The 23,053-nt window shown below is 39.3% G+C and overlaps 1 protein-coding gene across 1 annotated transcript in view; it reads left to right on the top strand.

Annotated features, from left to right (window-relative positions):
• GRXCR1 (glutaredoxin and cysteine rich domain containing 1) overlaps nt 1–21,135 on the top strand; it is a 116,965-nt gene extending 95,830 nt beyond the window's left edge. Inside the window, exons 3-4 of the mRNA XM_001496545.6 lie at nt 9,859–9,924; nt 20,836–21,135. Coding sequence (XP_001496595.3) covers nt 9,859–9,924; nt 20,836–21,015 — 246 coding nt within the window. The 3' untranslated portion in view covers nt 21,016–21,135. The remainder of the gene's footprint in view (nt 1–9,858; nt 9,925–20,835) is intronic.
• The last annotated feature ends 1,918 nt before the right edge of the window (nt 21,136–23,053 follow it).

Raw genomic sequence — 23,053 nt, 5'->3', positions numbered from 1 at the left:
TGTAGATTGTCTTGCCCCATGAATGATTCTTCTGTCTTGTTGCATCTTCCTTCAGGGTGAGTCCTCACTTCGTGGTTAAAAATGGCTCAGCTCCATGACATTTTTTTCCAGCTTGTTAAAAGGTAACAAGAGTACATATAGGATGATCAGCTTGCTTTTAAGAGTATGTCCTGGAAGCTGTATGCTTTAATCTGCTCATGTCTCACTGGCAAGGACTTAGTCACATGGCTACATCTAACCACACAGGAGGTCGGGAAACAAATATTTCATAAATGTTGCTCCCAAATAAATTTCAGGTGATTTTCTAACTAAAAAGGAGAATGGACAATGGATAGAGCAGTGAGGTGGGGGTAATTAATATTTTCTCCACACTCTCAGTAGAAGGAGGATAGTCCCAACAAGAGAAGGTCACTACCGTTGATTTAAAAAAGAAAGTGGGGGGCTGGCCCCGTGGCCTAGTGGTTAAGTCTGTGCGCTCCGCTGCAGGCTGCCCAGTGTTTCGTTGGTTCGGATCCTGGGCACGGACATGGCACTGCTCATCAAGCCACGCTGAGGCAGCGTCCCACATGCTAAAACTAGAAGGACCCACAACGAAGAATATACAGCTATGTACTGGGGGGCTTTGGGGAGAAAAAGGAAAAAATAAAATCTTTAAAAAAAAAAAGTGGTTGCCAATGAGTTTTTCAAAACACCTCTTTGGAATTAGGCTCAATGGAAAATCCATTACTTCTCCTAGTTTGCTGAAAACAACAACAAGAATAAACAAATATTATTCCCGTTACCAAGGCTCTGCGTGTGCCTGGCACCATGCTAAGCACATAACATGCATTATCTCATTTATCTCATTTATTTCTTACAGCCCTACCTGATAGAGATATCCTTATCTTCACTTTATTGTTGAGAAAACTGAGGTTTTGAGGGGTTAAGTAACTTACCCAGCTCACACACAGAATAAGTAGCAGAGAGAGGATTTGATGTGTGGCTAAGCCCACAATTTTAACCCCAACGTGGCAGCCTTCCTGACATAACTTGTTACCTGCATGATTCACTTTCCTTCACCCTAAGGTTATAGAAAGATTCTCATCATCCTTATTCTTTTGGTCTGAAGACACATAATAGATGGACTCAAGCAGGCATCAACCCCAATAGAATGAAAGAAATCTTCAGCTTCATTGCTGGTTGTACTGGTTACTTTCTGTTTTCCCTTCCAGATCCACTCTCTCTGGCTAGGTCTGAACCTCAGGAAGGCCCACTTTACAGGCTGTATCGCACAGACGCCTTTGCCCTCTGCCTTCAGTCAGGGGGAGGCTAGGGTAGGAAATCTGGGCGAGGCAGGAGTCTCTCTCTGGTGGAGGTATTTATTTTCTCTGCTCCCTTCATTCTGAGATGCTTTCTGGCAGTTGCTGAGTTTCTCTCTGCCTCTTTCCCATAGCTACATCTTTTGTTAGATTCTGCGATTCTGCATCTTCCTCATGAACATTAGACCTGGGGTAGTAACAGCTTCCGGTTATTGCCAGCCACTGGGTGCTTCACCAAACTTGTTGGTTTACTTAATGTTGTCCACACTTCTTTAGAAGGGCCCTTCATCAGGTCCATCTAGTAAATAATAATAAATAAATAATAATACCTGCCATAATAATAAATACCATCTCTGTCCTGCTGGGATCTTGAAAGATGCATTGGGTGATTCTCAAGTTTAAAAAGAAGCACTATTAGACAACCATGACTCTTTAGTATTGTTGTGCCTTGTAAGAATGGAATATCTGCTTCATTTCATGACCATGACCTTCAGTACACTGCAGAGAAATCTTTCTAGGTGGCAACCGGGGGTGATGTCTTCCATCTTTTGCTAATTTTACTAAGATAGAAATATGAAAGGTAAAGTCATTTTTACTGACTATATAAACTGCAGTGATGAGTCTTCAGTATCCATGTCCAAACATCCTTGGATCCCGTCTGAAATTAAGGTCCATTCAAGTTGGAGCTCTCTCCTATTAATGGAATTTTAATTGATATTTTGATCAACTAACTATATTTCCCAATTACTTTTATGATGTGAATTTTCCTCAAATATTTTTCCTGGTGAGTGGTTAAATATCCATATTGTCCCAGAAAAGCAATCCACTCAATCTTCTTCAGCAGTACTGTTCACTAGCTGTCCTCAGTTTTTGACTCTTCAGAGAGCCCTAGCTGAAAGCTAGCTAAATTTCCCATAATGAAGAATGCTTTAGCCATTCTGCAACTTAGCTGAGAACCTTTACGGTCTGTAAAGTCCTAAAATTTCATACCAACTTTTCTTTTTAATAAGTCACAAAATTGAGTCTTTCATCCCAATATTTTGCATGAGCCCCTCCTTTTTTTTTTTTTTAACTACGTCGTCTTTCACTTTATGGTCATATCATCTAAAAACAATGTAAAACTTTTGTAGATCTCTATTTATATTTTATTATTTATTGACTCTAGACAGAAAATGTTTGTGGACCAAATTTTGTGAGCTCGACATTGATTCTAAGTTATAAACGCTCTCAGGGAGTCTAATAATAAGAATAAGAATACAAATACTATTTGTTAAATTTCTATTCTGTGTCATGCAAGGTTCTAGACTTATATATCATCTCATGTAATCCTTACAACAACACTGTAAATATTATTATACCCAATTTACAAATGAGGAAACTGAGCCTTAAAGAGTTTATGTTTCTTGTTCTAGTTAAATTAATTCATAAGTGGAGGTGCTAGGATTTAATCTGGGGTCTTATTTAGAAAAGCTTTGGTGGGCCTAACCACTGCATTCTGAAAATCAGTTTATGCAAAGAGAATTTTGTGACACAGCAGACAACAATCTTAAATCTATTAAATAGAAGAGTCTTCTGGCTTCTTCTAGTTCAACTCCAACACTATCTTTTTTTTAACTGGTGACTTGATACCACTTTTATATGATTTAATATTAATTTTAAAGGAATAAGAGAGATGACTTTCTGCAATAGAGAAGAGAATAATATATTCCCATGATCATCTATTTTGATGATACGGCTTTATTATAAAAAAATCAAGATTGGCTTCCACAGGAAATTGTTCTTTACAGCTACTCTGAAAAAAAAATGGCTCAGCATTAATTATGTACAACTAAAATCATTGTCTTTGGCAGGCATTTTCTAACACCCAACCGTCTGTATTCTATAGTTGCGTAAAATAAGTCAATGAGTTTACTTAATTTTGCAGTTAATTCTTCCTGCCAGAGGAACAAGAAAACTATGCTCTTTAGAATAGATTATCCATGGGAATCTTTACTGTGTTTTTTAAGACCCTAGTGGGATATTGCTATACCTGCTTTCAGCATTTTCCAAGCCTAAGAATTTGGTGTAGAAGTCCAGGGCCTCAATGGAATTTTTTCACGTACTGGAGCAGATCCAGAGCTGAATCCCGAAGTAAATTCTGACACTGTCAGCAGGGCCCAGGTGGCCCGCCTCCAGGGTTGATGTAACCTCCCGTTCTGGTGGGCATGGCAGCCAGAGCAACAAACATTTATTGAGCACATCCTTTGGCAGGCGTTGTGCTAGGTGCTGGTTGAGCTCCTTGAACGCCAATCCCGCCATCTGCTCTCCTGATTACACAGCAGAAGGATCCTAGCAGCCAGCACTAGACAGTCCTAGCCTCCTGGCCTGCATGAGAGAGCGCAGCCTCCAGGGGTTTGCTCTTCACTTTCCAGCCAAACAAGAGAAGCGATGGTTAGGGGAAATCATTTACACAGTGTTTGTCCCTCTCATTCGTCTAGGTATCTGGCATTCTATCATCAGATCACATCAGCTTAGTGTCTTGCAGGTTTCCCTCCATAAAGGTGCACTTTAATTTATACCTTCCTTTAAAAATCAGCAGTCATTATAAGAAACAGCCATTTGGAATTTAATCCTGTATTTACTGTAGTTACAAAAAGAGTCAGGACTTTAATACAGCAAATACTTATTATTGAGTGTCTGTGGTGCACCACACAAAGTGCTGGGTCCTGTAATCACCACTGGGCTTGCTGTGCAGTGGGGCAAAATGTGGTCTGAGAGCACAGAGGAGGGAACAGCTGATTCTGTCTGGGAACATCGAAGAAGCTTCATTGAGAAAGTAATATTTCAATGGGTTTGGGAGAATGTATAGGAGCTTTCCAGGATAGAGTTTATGGAGGATAGAAAAAACTTGAAGTAAAGAATGGAGCATGTGCAAAGGCCTATGATCTCATGGAAGGACCGAGTATGTTCAGGAGAAGGGGAGAAATTCAGAGTATCAAGAGCATATGGTATTAAAGGACAGGGCTGGGAAGGTTGGTGCAACCAGCGAGTGAAGGTCTTCGTAGACTATGCTAAAGGGTGTGGGTCTCATCCCAGTCACTAGAAGATACTCCAACAAGCAGTGTAGGGTATGCAATAAAATGGACAGAGATAGATAAATAAATGGCAGGGCAGCACTTAAGTGAGAGGGAAAAGGAGCCTGGTTTAAACCAGGAGGAGAGATGAAAACTTCTACTGTTTGATTCAAGAGGCATGTCTGTGATGGCATTTATTTGAAGACTATATATGTACATATATTTTCTGTGTGTGTATGTGCGAAGAAGATTGACCCTGAGCTGACATGTGTTGCCAATCTTCCTCTTTTTGCTTGAGGAAGATTGTGACTGAGCTAACATCTGTGCCAACCTTCCTCTATTTCATATGTGGCATGCCGCCACAACATGGCTGACGATCGGTGCTAGGTCCATGCCTGGGATCTGCAACCATGAACCCCAGTGCACCAAAGTGGAGCATGAACTTAACTACCATACCACCAGGCTAGCCCCTGAAGACTATATTTTTATAGTTAATGAAAAAGCAAGGACCTTATTATATTAGCCACTTCATCTAAAATATTATGCAAGGCATTGCATTGTTGAGACTAATGTACTAAGAAAAATTTTGTTTCAACTGAGGAGCTGACTCAGAATCAAATTTAAGGCTCTATCATAGCTATTATTTTGAGATTTATTTAGGACATTTCCTCTGTCCTGAATTCCTCCTCAGATTTTATTTTATTATACCATTGTATGGCTCTTTTATTGCAAGCTGGTTTCACGGTAAGATGAAGCATTGTATGAATAAATGTACATAGAAAGTAAAATAAAATAGTATATACAGTATGTATGCACACACACACAGTATGTATATTTGTATTATACATTCAAATTCGTGTTTGGTTGTGATTAATGAGAAAATTTTTAAGTTTTTCCAGGCCCCTTGAAATGTCAGGTTAATAGTTTTCAAACATTAGTGTTTTGTGTGGAATTCCAGAAGCTGGATATCAACGAAGGGATGGCTAAAATCTATGGGTGGGATTTTCAATAATTTTCGAGAAGAAAATACTTAAATGTTTGTATTTGCTTATTTTTTTTTATAATGGTTTTTGGAAACTCTTGACCTAGCAATCTTCCCAGAGCTCTAGAAGAGTGTGCTAAATACAAGCTGATTTATACCAATCTACTGTTTTCTTTGGCTTATTGTATCAAATCGATTGCTTTCACTGTGGCCTGGCATCTCACCTATGTTTTCTCCAGGCCTCTGATCCAAAATACAGTGTAGAATCTGATAGGAAGTTTCCTTGAACAAAACTTATCTAGAATGAGAGGCAGTGGTGACAACAAAGGGTCAAGTACACATAATATTTGGTAACCTTGTTGTCCTAATTAATTTCCTTCCCTCATTCTATCTCTATGCTCAGTTAACCACTATTTTTCCTAAAAGATAACTTCATCATCACTTTATGGAGAATGCTTTCCCTAACTCTCCCGATTAGGTTAAATTCACCCGATTCTATGCTTTCGTAGCATCTTGTGCCAACTTCACTTTTGCAGTATTTATGACAGTTAGAAATTTTCATTTATTTGTATAATCATCTATCTTCTCCAAAAGATTTTACATTTCCTCAGTGGCGGGAGCCATTTTTTTGCTTATTGTTGCATATCTTTTTCTTTAATTATGTTTATGTTACCATATTGTTTTCTTTTTTAAATTATTTTATAACACTTAGCCTAATGCGTAACCCATAATGGGGGCTGAAAACAGTGGGGAATGTGAAAATGAATAAAGGGACATTGGAATGAGTGTGAATGAGCATGGTGGCACACTGCACGTTCATGGAGAACAATGGTGGGTAAGTGTTCTGACAGTCTTAGCCAGCAGGGGGCTGATTTCTTTTCTCACCTTTTTCTTAGTCCTTGAAAGTATGAGTCTCTTCTTTGGTGATCCATATATGAGGAAAAATTATGTAGACTGTCTTATCTTTAAGAAGCTTTATTTGACATGTAAAATAAAGTGGCTTGTTCACATGTCCCAGCTCACTGCTTAGAATTTTAAGAAGGGAAGTATTTGACTGAGAATAGAGCTAATTTCATGTATTGAAGGGTAATGAAATAGGTCCTTTCCTGGCATATGCAACACATCTGAAATAACTGAATAGGGCATGGTGCTGAGATACAAAAAGAACGGGGATGTTCTGTAGCTTCTCTGGCAGATTCGTTTTGTTTGGAGTCATTGTAGTGAAAGCTTTTGTTCACATGAGCTTCTTGGGCACCTAGTCAACAGTGAGCCCTAACCGTAGACTGTCGTGTTCCCCAGGCCAGGAGTTATCTGTACGTTTATTTCGTTTTTCACTAAAACAGTTGTGTTATATCAGTGATTGGGAGCATGCACGGTACAATAGAAAGAGCGTAGATTTTGGAATCAGTGTGACCTGAATTCAAGATCTGGCCAGGACTTGTAGTGATTAACCGAAAGGCCCTGAGCATGTTCCTTATTTTCTTCAAACTTTAGTTTCTTCATTTTAAAAATTGAGATAAGGGACCCGCCACATGGTGTGGTGTTAAGTTCGTGCCCTCCGCTTCTGTGTCCTGGGGTTCGTGGGTTTGGATCCTGGGCTCAGACCTCTGCACTGCTCATCAAGCCATGCTATGGCAGTGTCCCACAGATGAAAAAAAACTAAAGGAAGGTTGGCAAAGATGTTAGCTCAGGGCCAATCTTTCTCAAAAGAAAAAGAATTGAGATAACATTGCTTGCTTTGCACTGATGATTCAAAGAGCCAATGTCTGTAAAGCACATAAATTATATTATTTTTGGAAAAAAATGATTCTAAATCAATTGAAAAATATACTAGAAATATTTCTGTAGGTGTCCTGGAAGTCTTGGTAAACTACGCCACTTGCATTTTCCACTTGCATAGAATTGAATGGTAGAGTTATATTTAAAAAGTAACACACTCGTATGTCATATTCTTAGCCAAACACCAGGCAGGAAAAGATTATTTCCTAATTCTGAAGGAAATGCATTCTCTTTGGGGGACATAGGGTTTCTTTATAGGCTAGGTAATAATTGGAATGCTCTTGACAGAAAATTGCATGGAGTGAGACCTTTGGAACATGTAAATGCAGTGTCGAGCCGGGCAGGTGGAGAGCTACCCTGGTAAATGTCTCTAGCCTCATGATGTGGGGAATCTAATCTATCCTGAAACTTGCTGGCTGGACTGCGATCCGCTCCTGCTGCCGCTGCTGCTCAGGAGCAGAGAGGGCACCATCTGATTTCCTTGTCTTGCCCTGCAGGATCTTGCTGTCGGGTTCAACAAGGACAGGGTCAGGTAGAGGGTGGGGATGTGGGTCCCTGTGGGGAAACAAGGACTTTTGGTACTGTTTCTGCTCAGCAGGTGGCACAGGGACCAGAGAACCCGTTCCAGGAACTGATCTGAACCCCAGCCAGGTGGAGCTGTGGGTGGAGGCCACGTTGAGCGGCCACAGTTGAGAGAGGGACAGAGGTGCTCAGCTCTCTGTTACAAAGCAAAATTTTTCCCACCTTAAGCGCTTGGTGCACTCCCTGTGCTCTACACACCCTGGTGTCTTGAAGAGCAGAGGCTGCCATGTCTTTAGGTACATTGCTTGATGGGAGCAAAGCCTGCATTTTCCCCAAAACGTGGAGTCTCTTTTGGTAGTACTGATGGTGCTGGAATTATTTGGCCAAGGCAGAGCAAATTTCCTGTATTTAAGGGTAATGAGATTGTCCTTTCCCGGCCTATGCGTTGAATTCTAAACAATTGTCTACGACACGCTGACTGCCAAGATAAGACATGATCTGGGACAGAGATGTGTGATGGCGTCTCCGGTACATTCATTTTGTCTGGAGTCATTACAGTGTGTTTTCTTTCCCTGAAGAAAAATGGGTCATATATTCTCCTTGCTGCTTTAGCTCATGTACCAAATTCCCTAGAGGCTTTTCCCATTTTGTCTTAGTTAACTCTGAAAAGAAATAGACTGTAGCAAAAGTAAAACATCACCAGTTATTACCATGTTTTAGATTTCAGTGTCTCACTTTAGGTGCGTCATGTCTGTATTCCTAGCAAAACCACCTACAAATGAAAGACTAAAACCTACATAGATCCTCTGTGGCTCTGTGCATTCATTCATAGTGCGTTTAAATATATCAAGTTGACGTTTCTGATGGTGATTAGGATGATGAGGGTTATACAAGATACACTGAAATAAATGACACTCAGAACTGAAGGTTCCTGTACCTCACCACAGGGATTACCTCCCCTGTCTTAGACACCTCACCTAATCTTCAAGGTCAAGATCAAATGCTATCAACCTCAGAAAGCCTTCTTTAGCCTCAGGAAGCAGATCTTTCCCTGCTGCTGTCATTCCTGAGCTTACTCTTCTTTGGCATCACTCATTGACACTTATTTTCCATTCTACCTTGTGGGTTATTTGATGTGTGTTTATACAGAAATATATTGCAACCTCCTTAAGAACTAGGATTTTTTTGTTTTTTACATGAGTCCTTGTGTTTTCCACCCTGCCTAGCACAAATAGAAATCCAAAAAGTATTTTTTATGTGATGATATTTCTCCCTGTCTTGTTGACTAATCAGAATGGATTCAACACCTGTGTGCTGGCAACTGTTATTCTGTGCCAGGGATATGATGTGAGCAAGGCAGACGTGGTCTCTGCCTTGGATTAGAAACAGTTACTCCAAGTTTTCCTTCTTCCTCCTCTATGGCTATACCTTGGGAAGCAGACTGGAAGAAAGTAAGAGGCTGGAAAAGAAAGGAAAATGAGGTAGTTTGAAGAAACGTGATGAATTTGTTGAAAAGCACATACATTGTCCCCATTCTCATTTCCACAGTAAAGATAGAGAAATTAAAACATTGACTCTGGAGTAAGTCCTGTCCTGGTGTTCAAATTCCCACCCTGCTTCCTCTCTGGGTGACCTTGGGATTGTTATTTAATCTCACTGAGGGTCAGTTTCTGCTATTAATAGAGTCTACCACATCCAGTTAGATGACGTTGGATGCCTAGCTCACAATATGTGTTTAATTAGTGTTGGTGGTTATTTTTATTATTATTATTATCAGCTGCTGTTATCTTTACAGGCGTGAGGCTAAGGAGGGCCATGTCCAGGACTTCTCGGAATAGGGCAGAGACAGCCCAGGCTGGGAATTTGCTCAAAGTTGTCCTTTCCCGGATGGTAGAGCTGTTTTCAGGCTCCCTGAACAACTCTAAAGGGTGTGCTGGAACTTTCCATATCTGGACTTAATCTGACAGCTGTGGGCTTCCCGGCACTCACCTCCAGCTGGCAGTCTTTCCCTTGTCTGCAGTAAACCTTATCTCATGAGAGACTATGTGAAAGGAGAGAGAAATGTCTTCTCCTCTTTGGCCTCTGGGCTGCAAGTTTGCTTAGATCTGAAGGGAAGAATTGTGTTCAGTATTTTGTGGGTTAAGCTTTCCTGGCTAGAACTTTGTTTTCTCAAATACTAACAAAACGGATTTTTCTTTCCCCCCTACCCTCTTCTTGTTAATAGGGTGCTGAGAAAATTTTGTCAATGAATGAATCAGGAGAACTGCAAGACCTTTTAACCAAAATTGAGGTAATTGTGCTTTTAGCACCTTACTTTTAGTAATCAAAATGTTAAACACATTCTGATTGTAATTGAGTTTTCCTAATTGAATTTCCCTCCCCAACCACCGTGTTCTTACAAATATGTAACAGGATACATGTGGCAGTTTTAATTTGATGTCACCTGCCTTTAGGTTTGCTCCAGCTAGAGTGACTATAGTGTTAGCTTCTAACAACCTCATGCTATTAGGTGAGAATTCCAATCAGCTTTGCTAGATCCTAATTGTCCATAATAGAGATGTTGATGAGGGGTTTCTAGCGAGGCAATTGTCTTAAAGCACATTTAAATATTTCGTTTAAATTATTTTATTTTTCCCATGGACCAGCTCATCATTTCTGAAGGTTCCAGAAAAAGTTATCTCTGCAAAAGCGCACATTTTAATTTTGTTCCAATACTTACAATTACAACATGAGAGAAAAATTTATTCAAATATATAATGTATCAAATCAGTTTGCAACCAGGAATCCCTTAATAGTCTTTGCTAAACTATTGTATCAGCCTGTTTCTATCTATGTTAAGGAAGCTAAAATATTTTATGGTCCAACTGGTACACTTTGACGGTGGAAAGGGGGCATTAATAATTGTTCTGGGACAGCAAACATGAACCAGGACTTTCCCAGGTGAACTAGTGAACATGCTCACCCAGGATCTGTATGCCTCTACCTGCTCTTCTTGGTCTGGTCTCCTTGGCTGATCTCGTTTCTGATTCTGTAGCATTCTTTCCACTTCACTTGAAAGAAAGAACTATTTGTGGTTTCTTACTACCATTCCTTTGTGCAAGCTGTTCAGTCTGCCCAGAATGCTATTGTTTAATTCCTCATTTCCTTCCAGCATCTTCTAGGCCCATCTGCAGTATCACTTCTTCCTAAAATTATTCTGATTTCTCTCACCTTTGAATTCCTATAATCCTCTTTTTGTTGGGTGCTTATTGAAATTTTCCTCATATTACTTTTCTGTGGGTATTTGCCTCTTGTCCCAAATGAGCTATATGCCTCCTGGTTTTAGGAATCATGTTTTATTTATATTGTGATCTTGCCCAGAAGGACAAATACAATGAGGGTGTGTATTTGATAGTCTAAAACTCCTTACAGCTCAAAATCTATGTGGATGGGTTTCTTTCTTTCCTTTTGTTCCTATATTTTACTCCAATCCCGTGAAACCATTAATTTGGGTTAATGTCTATCTTTTTATTTAAGTGATTGAACTTAGTTAATGTGTATTATTATTTTCTGTGCACATTTTTAATTTTTGTAGTGTTATGTAATATATCTAATTTTGTTTCTGATTATTTTCTCTAGGCACTATATTTTTAAGAACCAACTCATTGCTATGTGAACATTGAATCCCTTTGTTCTAACTGCTGCATACTTCTCCATGGCAGTACCGCTCAAAAGAACTTTCTTTGATGATGGAAATGTTTTATATCTATACTATCCAAAATAGTAGACACTGGCTGCATGTAGCTATTGAGCACTTAAAATGTGGCTAGTGTGACTGAGGAACTGGATTTTTAATTTTATTTAATTTTACTTGACTCAAATTTAAAGTCAAATAGCCACATGTGGCTAGTGGCCCCTGTTTTGGACAGTCAGCTGCATGGAGCCCAGCCACTATTTTTTATCTACCCCCTTTTCCACTGTTGGACACCCAGATGGCCTCTAACTCCCTCCTCAGACAAACAGTGCTGCAAGGAGAACAACCTTGAACATGTTCCCTTATGGCTTTCTCTGTGAGGGAAAATTGCCGGATCCTAGCTTGTGCATATACTTAGTTTTCCAGGAGGTGCCAGATGGCTCTCTGGCTCACCATTCAACGCTCCCTCCTGTAGAGAAGGAGGTTTCGTATGTTTCCACATTCCTGACAATATTTTACATTGTTCTCTAATTTACAGTTCTCTAATTTTTGCCAGGATAGCAGGTAGAGAGGGATATTGCACTACTGTTTTAATTTACAATTTTCTGATTACCACTGAGTTTGGGCATCTCATTGTATGCCTATTAGATTTTTACATTTTTTCTGTAAATTGTGTGTTCTTATGCCTTGCCCATTAAAAGTCCTGGAATTGTCTCTTTCTCTTTTTTGGGGGGGCGGGTAATTTTTAGAAGATCCTTCTATATTCTAGATATTAAATTTTAGTTGGTTTTAGTCATTGCCAATATTTCCTTCCCTTTTTTTCATCTTCTTTCCTGGTGCCATTCACCCAATAGGAACCCTTTGATATAATCAAAGCCATCATTTTTCCTTATGTTTTGTGCTTTCGAACTTTTTTTTTTTCAAAGATTGGCATCTGAGCTAACATCTGTTGCCACTCTTTTTTTCTTTTTTTCCTTCTTCTTCTTCTCCCCAAAGCCCTCCAGTACATAGTTGTATATTCTAGATGTAGGTCCTTCTGGGTGTGCTATGTGGGACACCCTCTCAGCATGGCCTGATGAGTGGTGCTATGTCCTCGCCTGGGATCCGAACCGGCAAAATCCTGGGCTGTGAAAGTGGAGCCCGTGAACTTAACCACTCAGCCACGGGGCCATCCCTTGCTTTTGAACGTTTATTCATGAAGTACCCTTCTATGTTAACGTCATAAAGATATTATCCTACATTTTCTTCCATTAACTTTATAATTTTTCACACCCAGGTCTTTAATTCATACAGAATCCAATTCTGTTTTCTTACATATAGTGGGCTAGTTTTCTAACATAATTTACTAAATAATCTATTATTTCTTTATTGCTTTGTTGTGCCAATTTTATATTATACTAAAATCCCCATATATACTTGGGTCTTTGTCTGAGCTCTCTAGTAAGTTCCATTGATCTATCTGTTTCTTGATGTACCAATATCATACTGTTTTCATTTCTGTGGTTAATAGCAACTTTTAGATTCTTATAGGGTGAATCACCCTTGTTGCTCTGTTTAAAGACTGACAATTGACTTAGCTATTCATGGACTTTTATTCTTTTGAGTCTATAATTCTTTAATTCTGCAACTTGACTAACATCACCATGCTATCTTAACATAGCCCTCCCTCTCTCTCAGCTCAAAGAATTTTGGAAAGAAGATTTTGTTCTCTTCATTAAGTCTGTCTCTTTCTACAGATGACACAAATAAGGTGCAAACATTTAAGACTATTCTTAATGTTTAAAACAATGGTATGATACTGGCTTCTAATGTTATAGGAGTTGCAAGTTGCTATAACTCCATTGGACTGCTTTTCCCATATAACAAAGCTAGTAGAGAGTTTGAAGCCACCCAAGAAAGCACTGAACTCTACCTGAGAGGAGACTAGGGTTTAAGGTAAACTAACCCAGGAAAAGAGACTAGTCCTGGAGAAGTTGGAAGAGCCAAGCAAAGTGGGTAAGGGATGCAGGATTCAGATCCAAACCCATCTCATTCTTCTGGTTGGCTTTTGGCAATGGAGCAGGAGTTAAATATTCATAACACACGAAACACTGGAGTCCTTACCGTGTAGCAAGTAATGTTCTTAGTATCATTTGTATTAAGTCATTAAAATCTTACAACAACTCTGCAAGATGGGTTTTATTATTATCCCCATTTGACAGACAAGGGAACAGAGGCAGAGAGGATGAATTCACTTGCTCAAACCCTTATAGATAGTGTTTGATTCCTAATTCTAATCAGCCTGACTCCAAAGTTCATGATCTTAAACATGAGTCTATACTGCCATCACTCAAATTAAGTGGCATGTAGGTGTCTGGGAAATCTGACCATACATGGCAAGACCCAAGGCTTGGGTGAGAAGTTTCCTGGGAGGTGGGCAGGCTATTAGGTCCAGGGAACAGACTGGGTTTTAACACTGGGCTCTGATACATCTTGGAAGATAGGCAAATTGGTGATAACTTTAGAGAGACACCAAGCAGATCCCAATAACTTCTAGTTTCTTGTTACTTGGGTGCTACATAGTAGACCGTGACTGCTCTGGTCCTCCTAATTCAGGCTCCAATTGTCAGCAGTTATCTCCAGTGAAGATGGGGAAAGAGGCCTGGCAGTTGCGGATGGGCCCTCAGAAATGGAGTCAACAAGTAATTTCAAGTTTTCTGGTCCGAGAATCATATTTTACATCCTGCTCAATTGATAATTGCTCTGGGAAGCTGAGTAGGCCTGAGTCGTGGATGAAGATTGTCAGTGGCCTCAGACATGAGGAGCTGACCGAAGGCAGCAGAAGCAAGTGAAATATGGCTGGTATGGAGACTTGGGTTCAATAGAGCTAGCTGCCCCAATGGGGATTCTGCTCCTGAGGCAGTGTGCAGGGGAGCCTCCCAGTAAGATACGAACTCCATGTGGACACAGATTCTTGTCAATTTTGTTCTCTTCTTTACCTCTAGTGTCTAGAACAGGGATGGTCAAATAATGGGCACTCAAATATTTGTTGAGTGAATAGGTGAATGAATCCTTTTTGGTCCAAGGTTTTTTGGAGAAGGCAAAGCAATTAGTTGATGAAAAAGAAAAGAAAAATTATTGTTTTATATAGGAAAATGCTGGGGTGAAAATGATGAATGAAGACATTTTTCGGTAAAATTTATTTATTTATATATTTATGTATTTATTTATGTTAATAAACAGGCTAAAGATTAGAAGCAAAGAGGTGTCTAAGGATTCCTTCAAAACAATAACCAAGATGAATAACTGATCCTGCTGTGTCCACACAGAGAAATCAGGGGAGTCCTGAGATGTATTAACAAACACCTGGTTATGGCAGAGACTGGATTAAAGATCCTATACAGTAGAGAAGCTCTAAGTAAGCTATTGCCTTGCAATGCTTTTTAAAGATGTGAGAAAACATTTTGTTGTCATTTCTAGTAAGATTGCCAACACAGTGTCCACTTTCTGTACTTGTTTTCTCGTAAAGCCTGATTCTCCCCTGAGGGCTGGTGACTACTTATTTGTTGTTCATGAAGAACAGAGGTAAGATTCCCAGCTACACTGAGGATGCTGGAAATGGCACAGGCTGCCTGTCCATTGGAGCTATCAGAGCCTGTCCTGACCCTCCCTGGAGAAGCGCCAATCTGGATGACAGCCTCTCTCCGTGGGGGGTGGTCACAGCATGTTCAGAGACTACAACAGCAGGCAACCACCTACTCCTCTGGGAAATCAGGCCGTGTGCTCGGTCGGCCTCTCTCTGAAATCTGAACATGTTTTTAAGTAGGTTTATGGCAGTACATCCCACTGGGCTCAAGAATCAGACTCATAGGTTCAGGCTTATACATTTAGGATTATAAACTCCAAATTTTCTTTGTGTCTGCATTTTGTTCAGTGGCTTCTTTCCCAACCCTGCAAATTGAGGATGCTAGAAACTTTAATTATCAGGAAAAATCCTGTTTATTATCAGCTTGATCAGACAGAGAGGTGTTTATTAACAGGCACGTAACAAGTATTTGTTGAATTAAATTGTTGAGTATAGTTTAAAACAAAATACATAGAGGCGAACTGTCAGAGATGATTATATGCCAAGTGTGCACTCTTTGACAGTTTGTTATGTCGATTGAGTCTGCTTCATAGACAATCTGGATGATGAGGTTTATGGTCACAGAGACTCACATAAGTTAATTCCTCTTTGGTAGAATATTTAAGAGACTTTCAAGCTCTTTTGAAATAGGATTAGATGATGTGAAGTTAAAAATAAGAAGTACATTCATTTCCTGATCTTGAAGAAGACACTGAAGACTCTTGATCTTAGCATCCTGTTTCTATATTTTGTTGTTGTTAGTGCCATCGAATCCATTCTGACTCCTAGCGACCTTGTGTACAGCAGAGCGGAACCCTGCCTGGTCTTTTTGCCCCATCCTCTCATCTTCTGGTGCTATATCAGACATTGCTCCACTGCTATTCACAGGGTTTTCATGACCAATCTTTTTGGATGTAGGGGGCCAGGCTTTCTTCCTAGTTTCTATATTAGATAATGGGAAAAACTCTACATTTCTGAAATTTGAGTTTGTGCTCCAAAGGAAATCCATCTGACAATCATTCATGAGCTCCATCCTTGCATCATTGTCCCTTGTCCTTTGTTAGAGACTCAGGACTTCTTGTGTGCTTCAACTGAGATGACTGCAGTATGGAGTGGACCTATTCAAAGACCTTATGGCAGGGCTAAGGGCCACCAGTCAGAGAACAGGGACGTGTCTGCTATATCTCCAATGCCTGGCAAGTGGACAACCAATAAATATTTGTGGAATGAATGAATAAGTGAAAGAGTCTCACCCACTGAGTATCTATTTTTTAAAAGCCCTTCACCAAAAATATGTGAATAGAAAGAGATGAAAGGAGGACGATTTCTCCTTCCTTTTTTCTTGAATTCTACCCTAAAGAAATAGGCCTCTACCCAAACCGCTATTCAGAGGAGGAACCTTCTGTAGGTCCAGGACTCTGTGTTTTATTCTCAACCAAGTCTGCATGGTTTCTGGCTTTGCAGGGTGCCAGGGCCCTGAAGAGCTACCCTGGATTCCTTAATTACTTGAAGGTCAAAGTTTCTGTAGTGAACCTCTTCACTGAAAGTGGAAGTCTGTTTTATTGCCAATAATGACTATTGTTGACTTCAGTTATTCCTTCTTCTTCCAGCCTGGAACACTGCCCAACGTTGGGGGAATTCCTTTGCTCTTTTTCCATCTTACCTTGAGGGCAAAGCTATCTACTGAGGTGCTGAACTTAGGACATAGGAGCATCTAATATAAGCCAACTGTAGTTCCACTATAACAAAAGTACTCTTTGAAGGAGATAGCTAGGAATGACTGAGTTATTTATTTTTATTAGAAGAACAAGTGGAGTGGACTGTTATGGATGATATAAGAGGAATGGGATTCCTGGAGGCTAATGAAGCACTGGGAGAGTGTTAGGGGTTGACCTTAAGACCACTCCCGCCCCTAGCCTCACTTCTGCTTTAATGGTAGCATTTAGCCTTTTAACTGTTTTAGATTTGGTGATCCCATGTAATATATTATTTGGGAAAAATGCGTGTAAATAAAGGTTGAAAATCACTATTAAAGAAGAAAGACCATGGATTTTGCTCCTGGAGGGAGGTCTCCAATTTCCCTGTGACCTGAACATTTTTTTGCTCATTAAAAGGCTTGTTTCCTCATTTGTAAAATGAGGCAGTCTCTATCACATCAGATTAGTGTGAGAATTGGGTATAGACTCTATCTGCTCTATAAGCCATCATTTTTCTCCCATGATTTTATGGCTGAAACAGCTAATTTTTCTCGAGAATAGAAGTGGCTTCAGAATCTTTCCAACACTGTTCCAAGAAGTCAGAATTGGCATGTGAATTGAAACACATTTAGTCTCCCTTTCTTACAGTGGCAAGACCTTGCACCAAAAGGCCAAATACAGGAGAGATGTGTAACTAAAATGACTACAGGAATTACAGAAAATGATTGTGTCATGTGACCACAAACAATTTAGCTTGAGGTAGCAGATAATAAAAATCCCTTCAAATAAGGATTTATTAATGAAATAATGGCTAATAATGACAAACCTTATTGAGTGGCTACTATGTGTCAAGCAACGTTCTATTCATCTTACGTGAATTAACGCGTTGAATACTCTCAACACCTCTGAGTAAAAGACAGATCTCATCAGAGCATGGTCTAGATTCTGAAGACATTGTTTTAGGTGGCCTTGGTCTGTTTGTGATTCCCTTTAAAAAAAAAAAAAAGATTGGAAACAGTTGTTAGCTCAGGTGCCAATCTTTAAAAAAAAAGAAAAAATGTCAATGTAGCTTTTAGTATTTATATATTAATCTTATTTTAGGAAATCTGTTTGGACTTGTGGATAAATTATTAAGAAACAGTAGACTCATCAAATAGATTTAACATTTGATATTTTGACCCACTGAAAATAATGTCTGTAAGCCATGTTGGAGGTCCATGAATGTAAAGGAATTTTTAATGTTGTTCAGTTACCGTTTTGAATTCTCCATGCTGAGAGCCTAGTGTCTGGAGTGAGTGACGTAGCTGGTAAACAGGGGTAGGAAACTGCCTAGCACTCACATTCATTCCAGCTTTGTTGTTCTAAGCTTGTCATCACAAATATATCTTACGGGAAAACTGTATGCTATTCAAGAGTTTGGTCATTCACAGGTGTCTTGGGTTCTAGCAGCGGGAGTTGGTATTTAGTGAGTGTGCACTCTTGCGGCTGTACTGGTTATTGAAAATATTGAAACATGTTTGTACTGGTTGTTAAGATACTGAAATAGTTTATCCTGGTTGGTAAACAGCTGCTGCCCCAAGACACATAAGCATCTCTCTTCTCCCCTGTCAGCAACTCCCCTATAAGAGCTACGAGATACAACATAGGATGCCCCCTTACAGCTAAACCTCGGAGAAATTATGAATAATTTTTTAGTTTAGGTACGTCCCATGCAATATTTGGGACACGCCAATACAAAAATTTATTTGTGGCCTATCTGAAATTCAAATTACCTGGCCATCTCATATTTTTAATTGCAAAATTTGACAACCCTTCTCCACTTGGAACCGAGACCTATTTATGATCCAGCACTAATGGGTGAAGTCCTGGCCTCAGGGGCCCTGCAGTTCCTTCCTCCAGGACTGGGCTCACCCAGCATCTGTTCTGCCTAGTTGGTGCTCTTGCTGTACAAATTACTAAATATTTTTGATAAAACCTTCTGGCATAGCTCTAGTGAATGTCAAAAGTCTGTCTATCTTATATTCTTTCTAAAATTTGATAAGAACATCATTACTTACTAATTCTCTTATATTTTGCTTTTAAACTACCCTCTTTTCCATCACTGGATTTCTTTTTTACTCAAAGTTTGTTTTTTCTAAAGGCATTTTAATATTATGAAAAATAGAAAGTCTAGTACCTCGTTTTTTGGTCAATTCTTGCACAAATAAATGGCAAAAAACTACCTACAAAGTAATTAAATTGCTACACAAACTCGCTCTAACTTTTGGGAAGAGTTTTGAATCTCTACGATCTTGACAGCATTCCTTATTTGTGTCATTTAGATTGGCAACCACTACTTTTCATCAAAGTAATTCCGTGCCACTAAAAATGAGGTATTACATGGATGTTGATAGAATAGCTAAGTCAAACTGTAATTGCAAGTGTGTCTTGCTATATACAGAAAATGCATAACTGAAAAGTGGTCTAGGAATACATAAATTTTAAGATAATCATGTCCTTAATGTTTATTTCCCAAAGTACATTCCATAAGTTATTAATAATGAGAGAATTATAGCTGTTTTGTGGGAAAAGTGTTCCATAGCATGTATACAGGGGAAATGGTGGGTTAAACTCAATTAATCAGGTTCCTTTTTAGTTGGATTTTTTAAGACTTTAATATGTTCAGTTGTGAATCTCCTGAGAAAAGCTATGCATATGTGTATGTTAGGTACATTTATCTGAGTGTGTTTCTGTGTCTGTATCCACATTTCCCAATCTTATTTTAGTAATTATTCTCTTCACAAAGCCGGCTTTTAAACATTGCTGCAAACTCCCATTTTGCAAATCAGAAGCTTGGAATTAAGTCACTTTTCTCTTTGTATTCATTCTGTAAAGGCTCCTAATCTCCTCCCAGCTGATGGATGCCACTAGTGGACTCTGGCAAAGGTTCTATGCTCAAAAAAAAAGCAATCAGAAATGCATATGAATAATTTTCAATATATTATCCTCGACACACTATGTAGTTATTTTTATTCTACTGTTACTTGAGGTAGAAAGGCTGATAGCTACTGTGAGAAGTTTTATAGACTTGGGTAAATATCTTGAGATTTCTATTCTTGTTTCCTTAAATATAAAATGAGGATAATGATGCTTGAATTATCTGCTTCACAGAAGGTCTCTGCTTGTGTGAAGGGAGGGATGAGGGAAGATTCTATACTGTAATGCATTTGAAAGTGCTTTTAAAAAACAAAGTGTTATTCAAACGTGCATTACAACAATGGAGCTTCAGTTGATAGTGGCTCCTCCACACTTCAGCTTTTAGGGTTCTGATTTTCCAGACTCACTATTAGTGATACTATCATATAAATGTGGGGGCCTGGAGTTGGCCACCCCAAGATATGTCTCTTTGACATGATGATTATTTGGGGCTGGTTACTTTTAATAAACTGCAGACAGGAAGGAGGCTCTGAGGAGTAGAACTTGCTTGCCCTTTGTTAGGAGACATTTACATTGTAAAGGAAATCTCCATCTGTAAAGGTGTCTCCCTCTCTGTACCAGGAAGAAGAGGGGGATGACCTTATCTCTAGAAACTCTTAATGCCAAAGGCAAGGACTTAAATCTGCGTTTGTTTACTGTACTTTTGGGGTAATCTCCCATGATCGACTCCCCCTCCACCCCCAACATCCTCCTTTGCCCTTAGCTGAAGATTATATTTAAGGTGGGATCTTCAGCCATTTTGGCGAGTTGCTCAGCTTGCCTGAGCCTCTCCCATGTATACATGTTATAAAGCTTTGTTTAATTTTCTCCTGCTGTTCTGTCTCATGTGAATTTAATTCGTTCTCTGGCCAGAAGAACCCAGAGAGGGTAGAGAAAATGTCTTCCTCCCCTACATAAACAAAGACATATAACTGTTAAGAGATGCTAAAGGGAAAGTTACAGTGTTTTCCCTTAATGTAAGTAACCAGTTCCTGAATTATTTGTTTTGTAAATATGTGTTTTCATATGATGGGTTTCCAGCCTTTCCAAACCAATCTTGTGCTTTCAATAGCCATCAATGGGGCAATGAAGGAAATTTCAGTCAGCTTTTCCCCTGGATCTAACATATGAGTGGGAGGTGATTTCATGTCCATAGCCATATTGTGCCAATATTGTTTTACGACCACCCACAGTTCAGAAGGACAGAAGGGCTGATTGAGTTGTTCACACTAACATTTCCTCTCCTCTCTTGTCCCCCTCCACCCTCTACAGAGAGTGCAGCATCCACACGAGTGCACCTCCTGTGGAGGCTTTGGCTTTCTTCCGTGCTCCATGTGCCATGGGAGCAAGATGTCAGTGTTTCGAAACTGCTTTACAGACTCTTTCAAAGCCCTGAAGTGTACAGCTTGCAATGAGAATGGTCTTCAGCGCTGTAAGAGTTGTGCTCGTTAGGCAGAGCTTCCACCCAGGGAAAGCTTCATTTTGTTAACCGAAGGCAGTAATTTGGTTTATACTTTTTTTAAAAGAAATGGTCATGTTTATGGATTAATCAATAAACTTTGTTTATTACAATTGCGTTTGTTTTGAATTTTGCTGTGATTATTTTCATTAATTTAGTAAATAAACATCTATTTAACAACTACTATGTGCCAAGCCCCATGCTAGCCTGTGGTCTGTATAATTGGAATTTATGGCATATCCAGTACCATTACAAGATAGCCAAATTCTGATTCCCTAAATGTGTTTGATTTTCTGAAGAAAAAACAAAATATATCTAATGATGCCTATTGTAATGTTACCCTATTGTCTAGAATGAGTTGATTCAAATCTCTAGAGGCATGACTTGTTTCTATGTGTGCCTCAGCTGCAGGGAAAGAGCGATCTGTGGATAGTGGGGAAGAATATGATCATATATATACTTAGGCAGTAGAATTTTTAAAAAAGCTATAGCATAGTCTTGGAGCTGATGATATTGATGATAAATCATTAATGTTATCAGATGGATTTCTTGGTGATGATACAAAAGTTGTCAAAAGAGTTGTCTGGGTTTATTTTTTAAACATCTGTCTTGTGCTATTGCCATTGAAAGTGCTCCCAAAAGGTGCTAGCATTGTCGTCTTGAGCTGGACATGAGAGCACTATGTAGATTGAACACGTACTAGGCAATGTTATCACCTGTGCTTCTGACCAACCAGCTATATATTGGAGGTTCCCAAACCCCCTCTTTTGGACTTGATTAGTTTGCTGGAATGGCTCAGAGAATTTAGAGACACATTGTACCTACTAGACCACCAGTTTATTATAAAAGGACATAACTCAGGAAGTCAGATGGGGCAAGGTGTGGGGAAGGGGCAAGGAGCTTCCATGCCCTCTCCGGGCACGCGGCTCTCCCCAAATCACCATGTGTTCAACTCAGAGGCTCTGCAAACCCCATCCTTTTGGGTTTTTGTGGAGGCTTCCTTACATTCACATGATTGATTAAATAATTGGCTATTGATGATTGATTCAACCTCCAATCCCTCTCCCCTTCCCAGAGGTCAGGGAGATGGAACTGAAAGTTTCAACCCTCCAATCACATGGTTGGCAATCAGCCCCTATCCTTAGATGAGTTCCAAAACTCACCTCATTAACATCACAAGAGACACCTTTATGCTCCCATCACTTGGGAAATTCTAAGGGTTTTAGGAGCTCTGTGCCAGAAAAGAGGATGAAAACCAAATATATATTTCTTATTATAATTCCAATATCACACAAAGGAAAGAAATAGTGGAGAGGCCAAAGAGTTGAGTAGAGATTTCAGCAGCTGCCTGTATTGCAAAGTCAGAGTTTGGTGTTCAAGTGGTTAATACAATGAACATTTCCTTGAAATCTCAGAAGGGCCCCATCTTTATTGTAAAGCCAAGGAGTAAGGACTATGTTGTAGAGCTAAGGGAAAAGCCAAAGAAAACTTGCCCTTAGAAGGCCTAAAACCAAGCATCCATGGTGTCTTTTAGTATTTGATTGCCTGTTAGGACAAAACACTCAAATAAGGAATAGAAATGAACTTCTTGAATATGAAAATCTACAGCTAACCCAACACTTAATGGTAAAATATTAAGTACTTTTCCCCTAAAATCAGGCTGTGGGCATGAATATTAACTTTTATCACTTCTATTCAGCATTATGATAGAAGTCCTAGACAGTGAAATAAGGCAAGAAAAAAAGTCACAAATATTGGGGAAAAAAAAGCTCATTATTTATAAACAACGCCATTTTGGTGTAGAAAATCCAAAAGAATCTACAGACTATCGAACCTCAAAGTGAAGTTAAAATTATTGTATTCAAGGTCATTATACAAAAATTAGAAATACAATACACAAGCAACAAAAAATCAGAATATAACATTAAAATAATACAATATAAACTGCTATCAGAAAGCATCGAGTACATGGAATACCTTTTACAAAAGATATATAAGACTTCTACATTTACAACTGCAATGTAGATTTGC

This window comes from Equus caballus, chromosome 3 (assembly GCF_041296265.1).
Source record: "Equus caballus isolate H_3958 breed thoroughbred chromosome 3, TB-T2T, whole genome shotgun sequence".
Lineage (NCBI taxonomy): Eukaryota > Metazoa > Chordata > Mammalia > Perissodactyla > Equidae > Equus > Equus caballus.
Note: the sequence above shows the minus strand (reverse complement) of the source record. Positions and strands in the feature narration are given on the sequence as shown.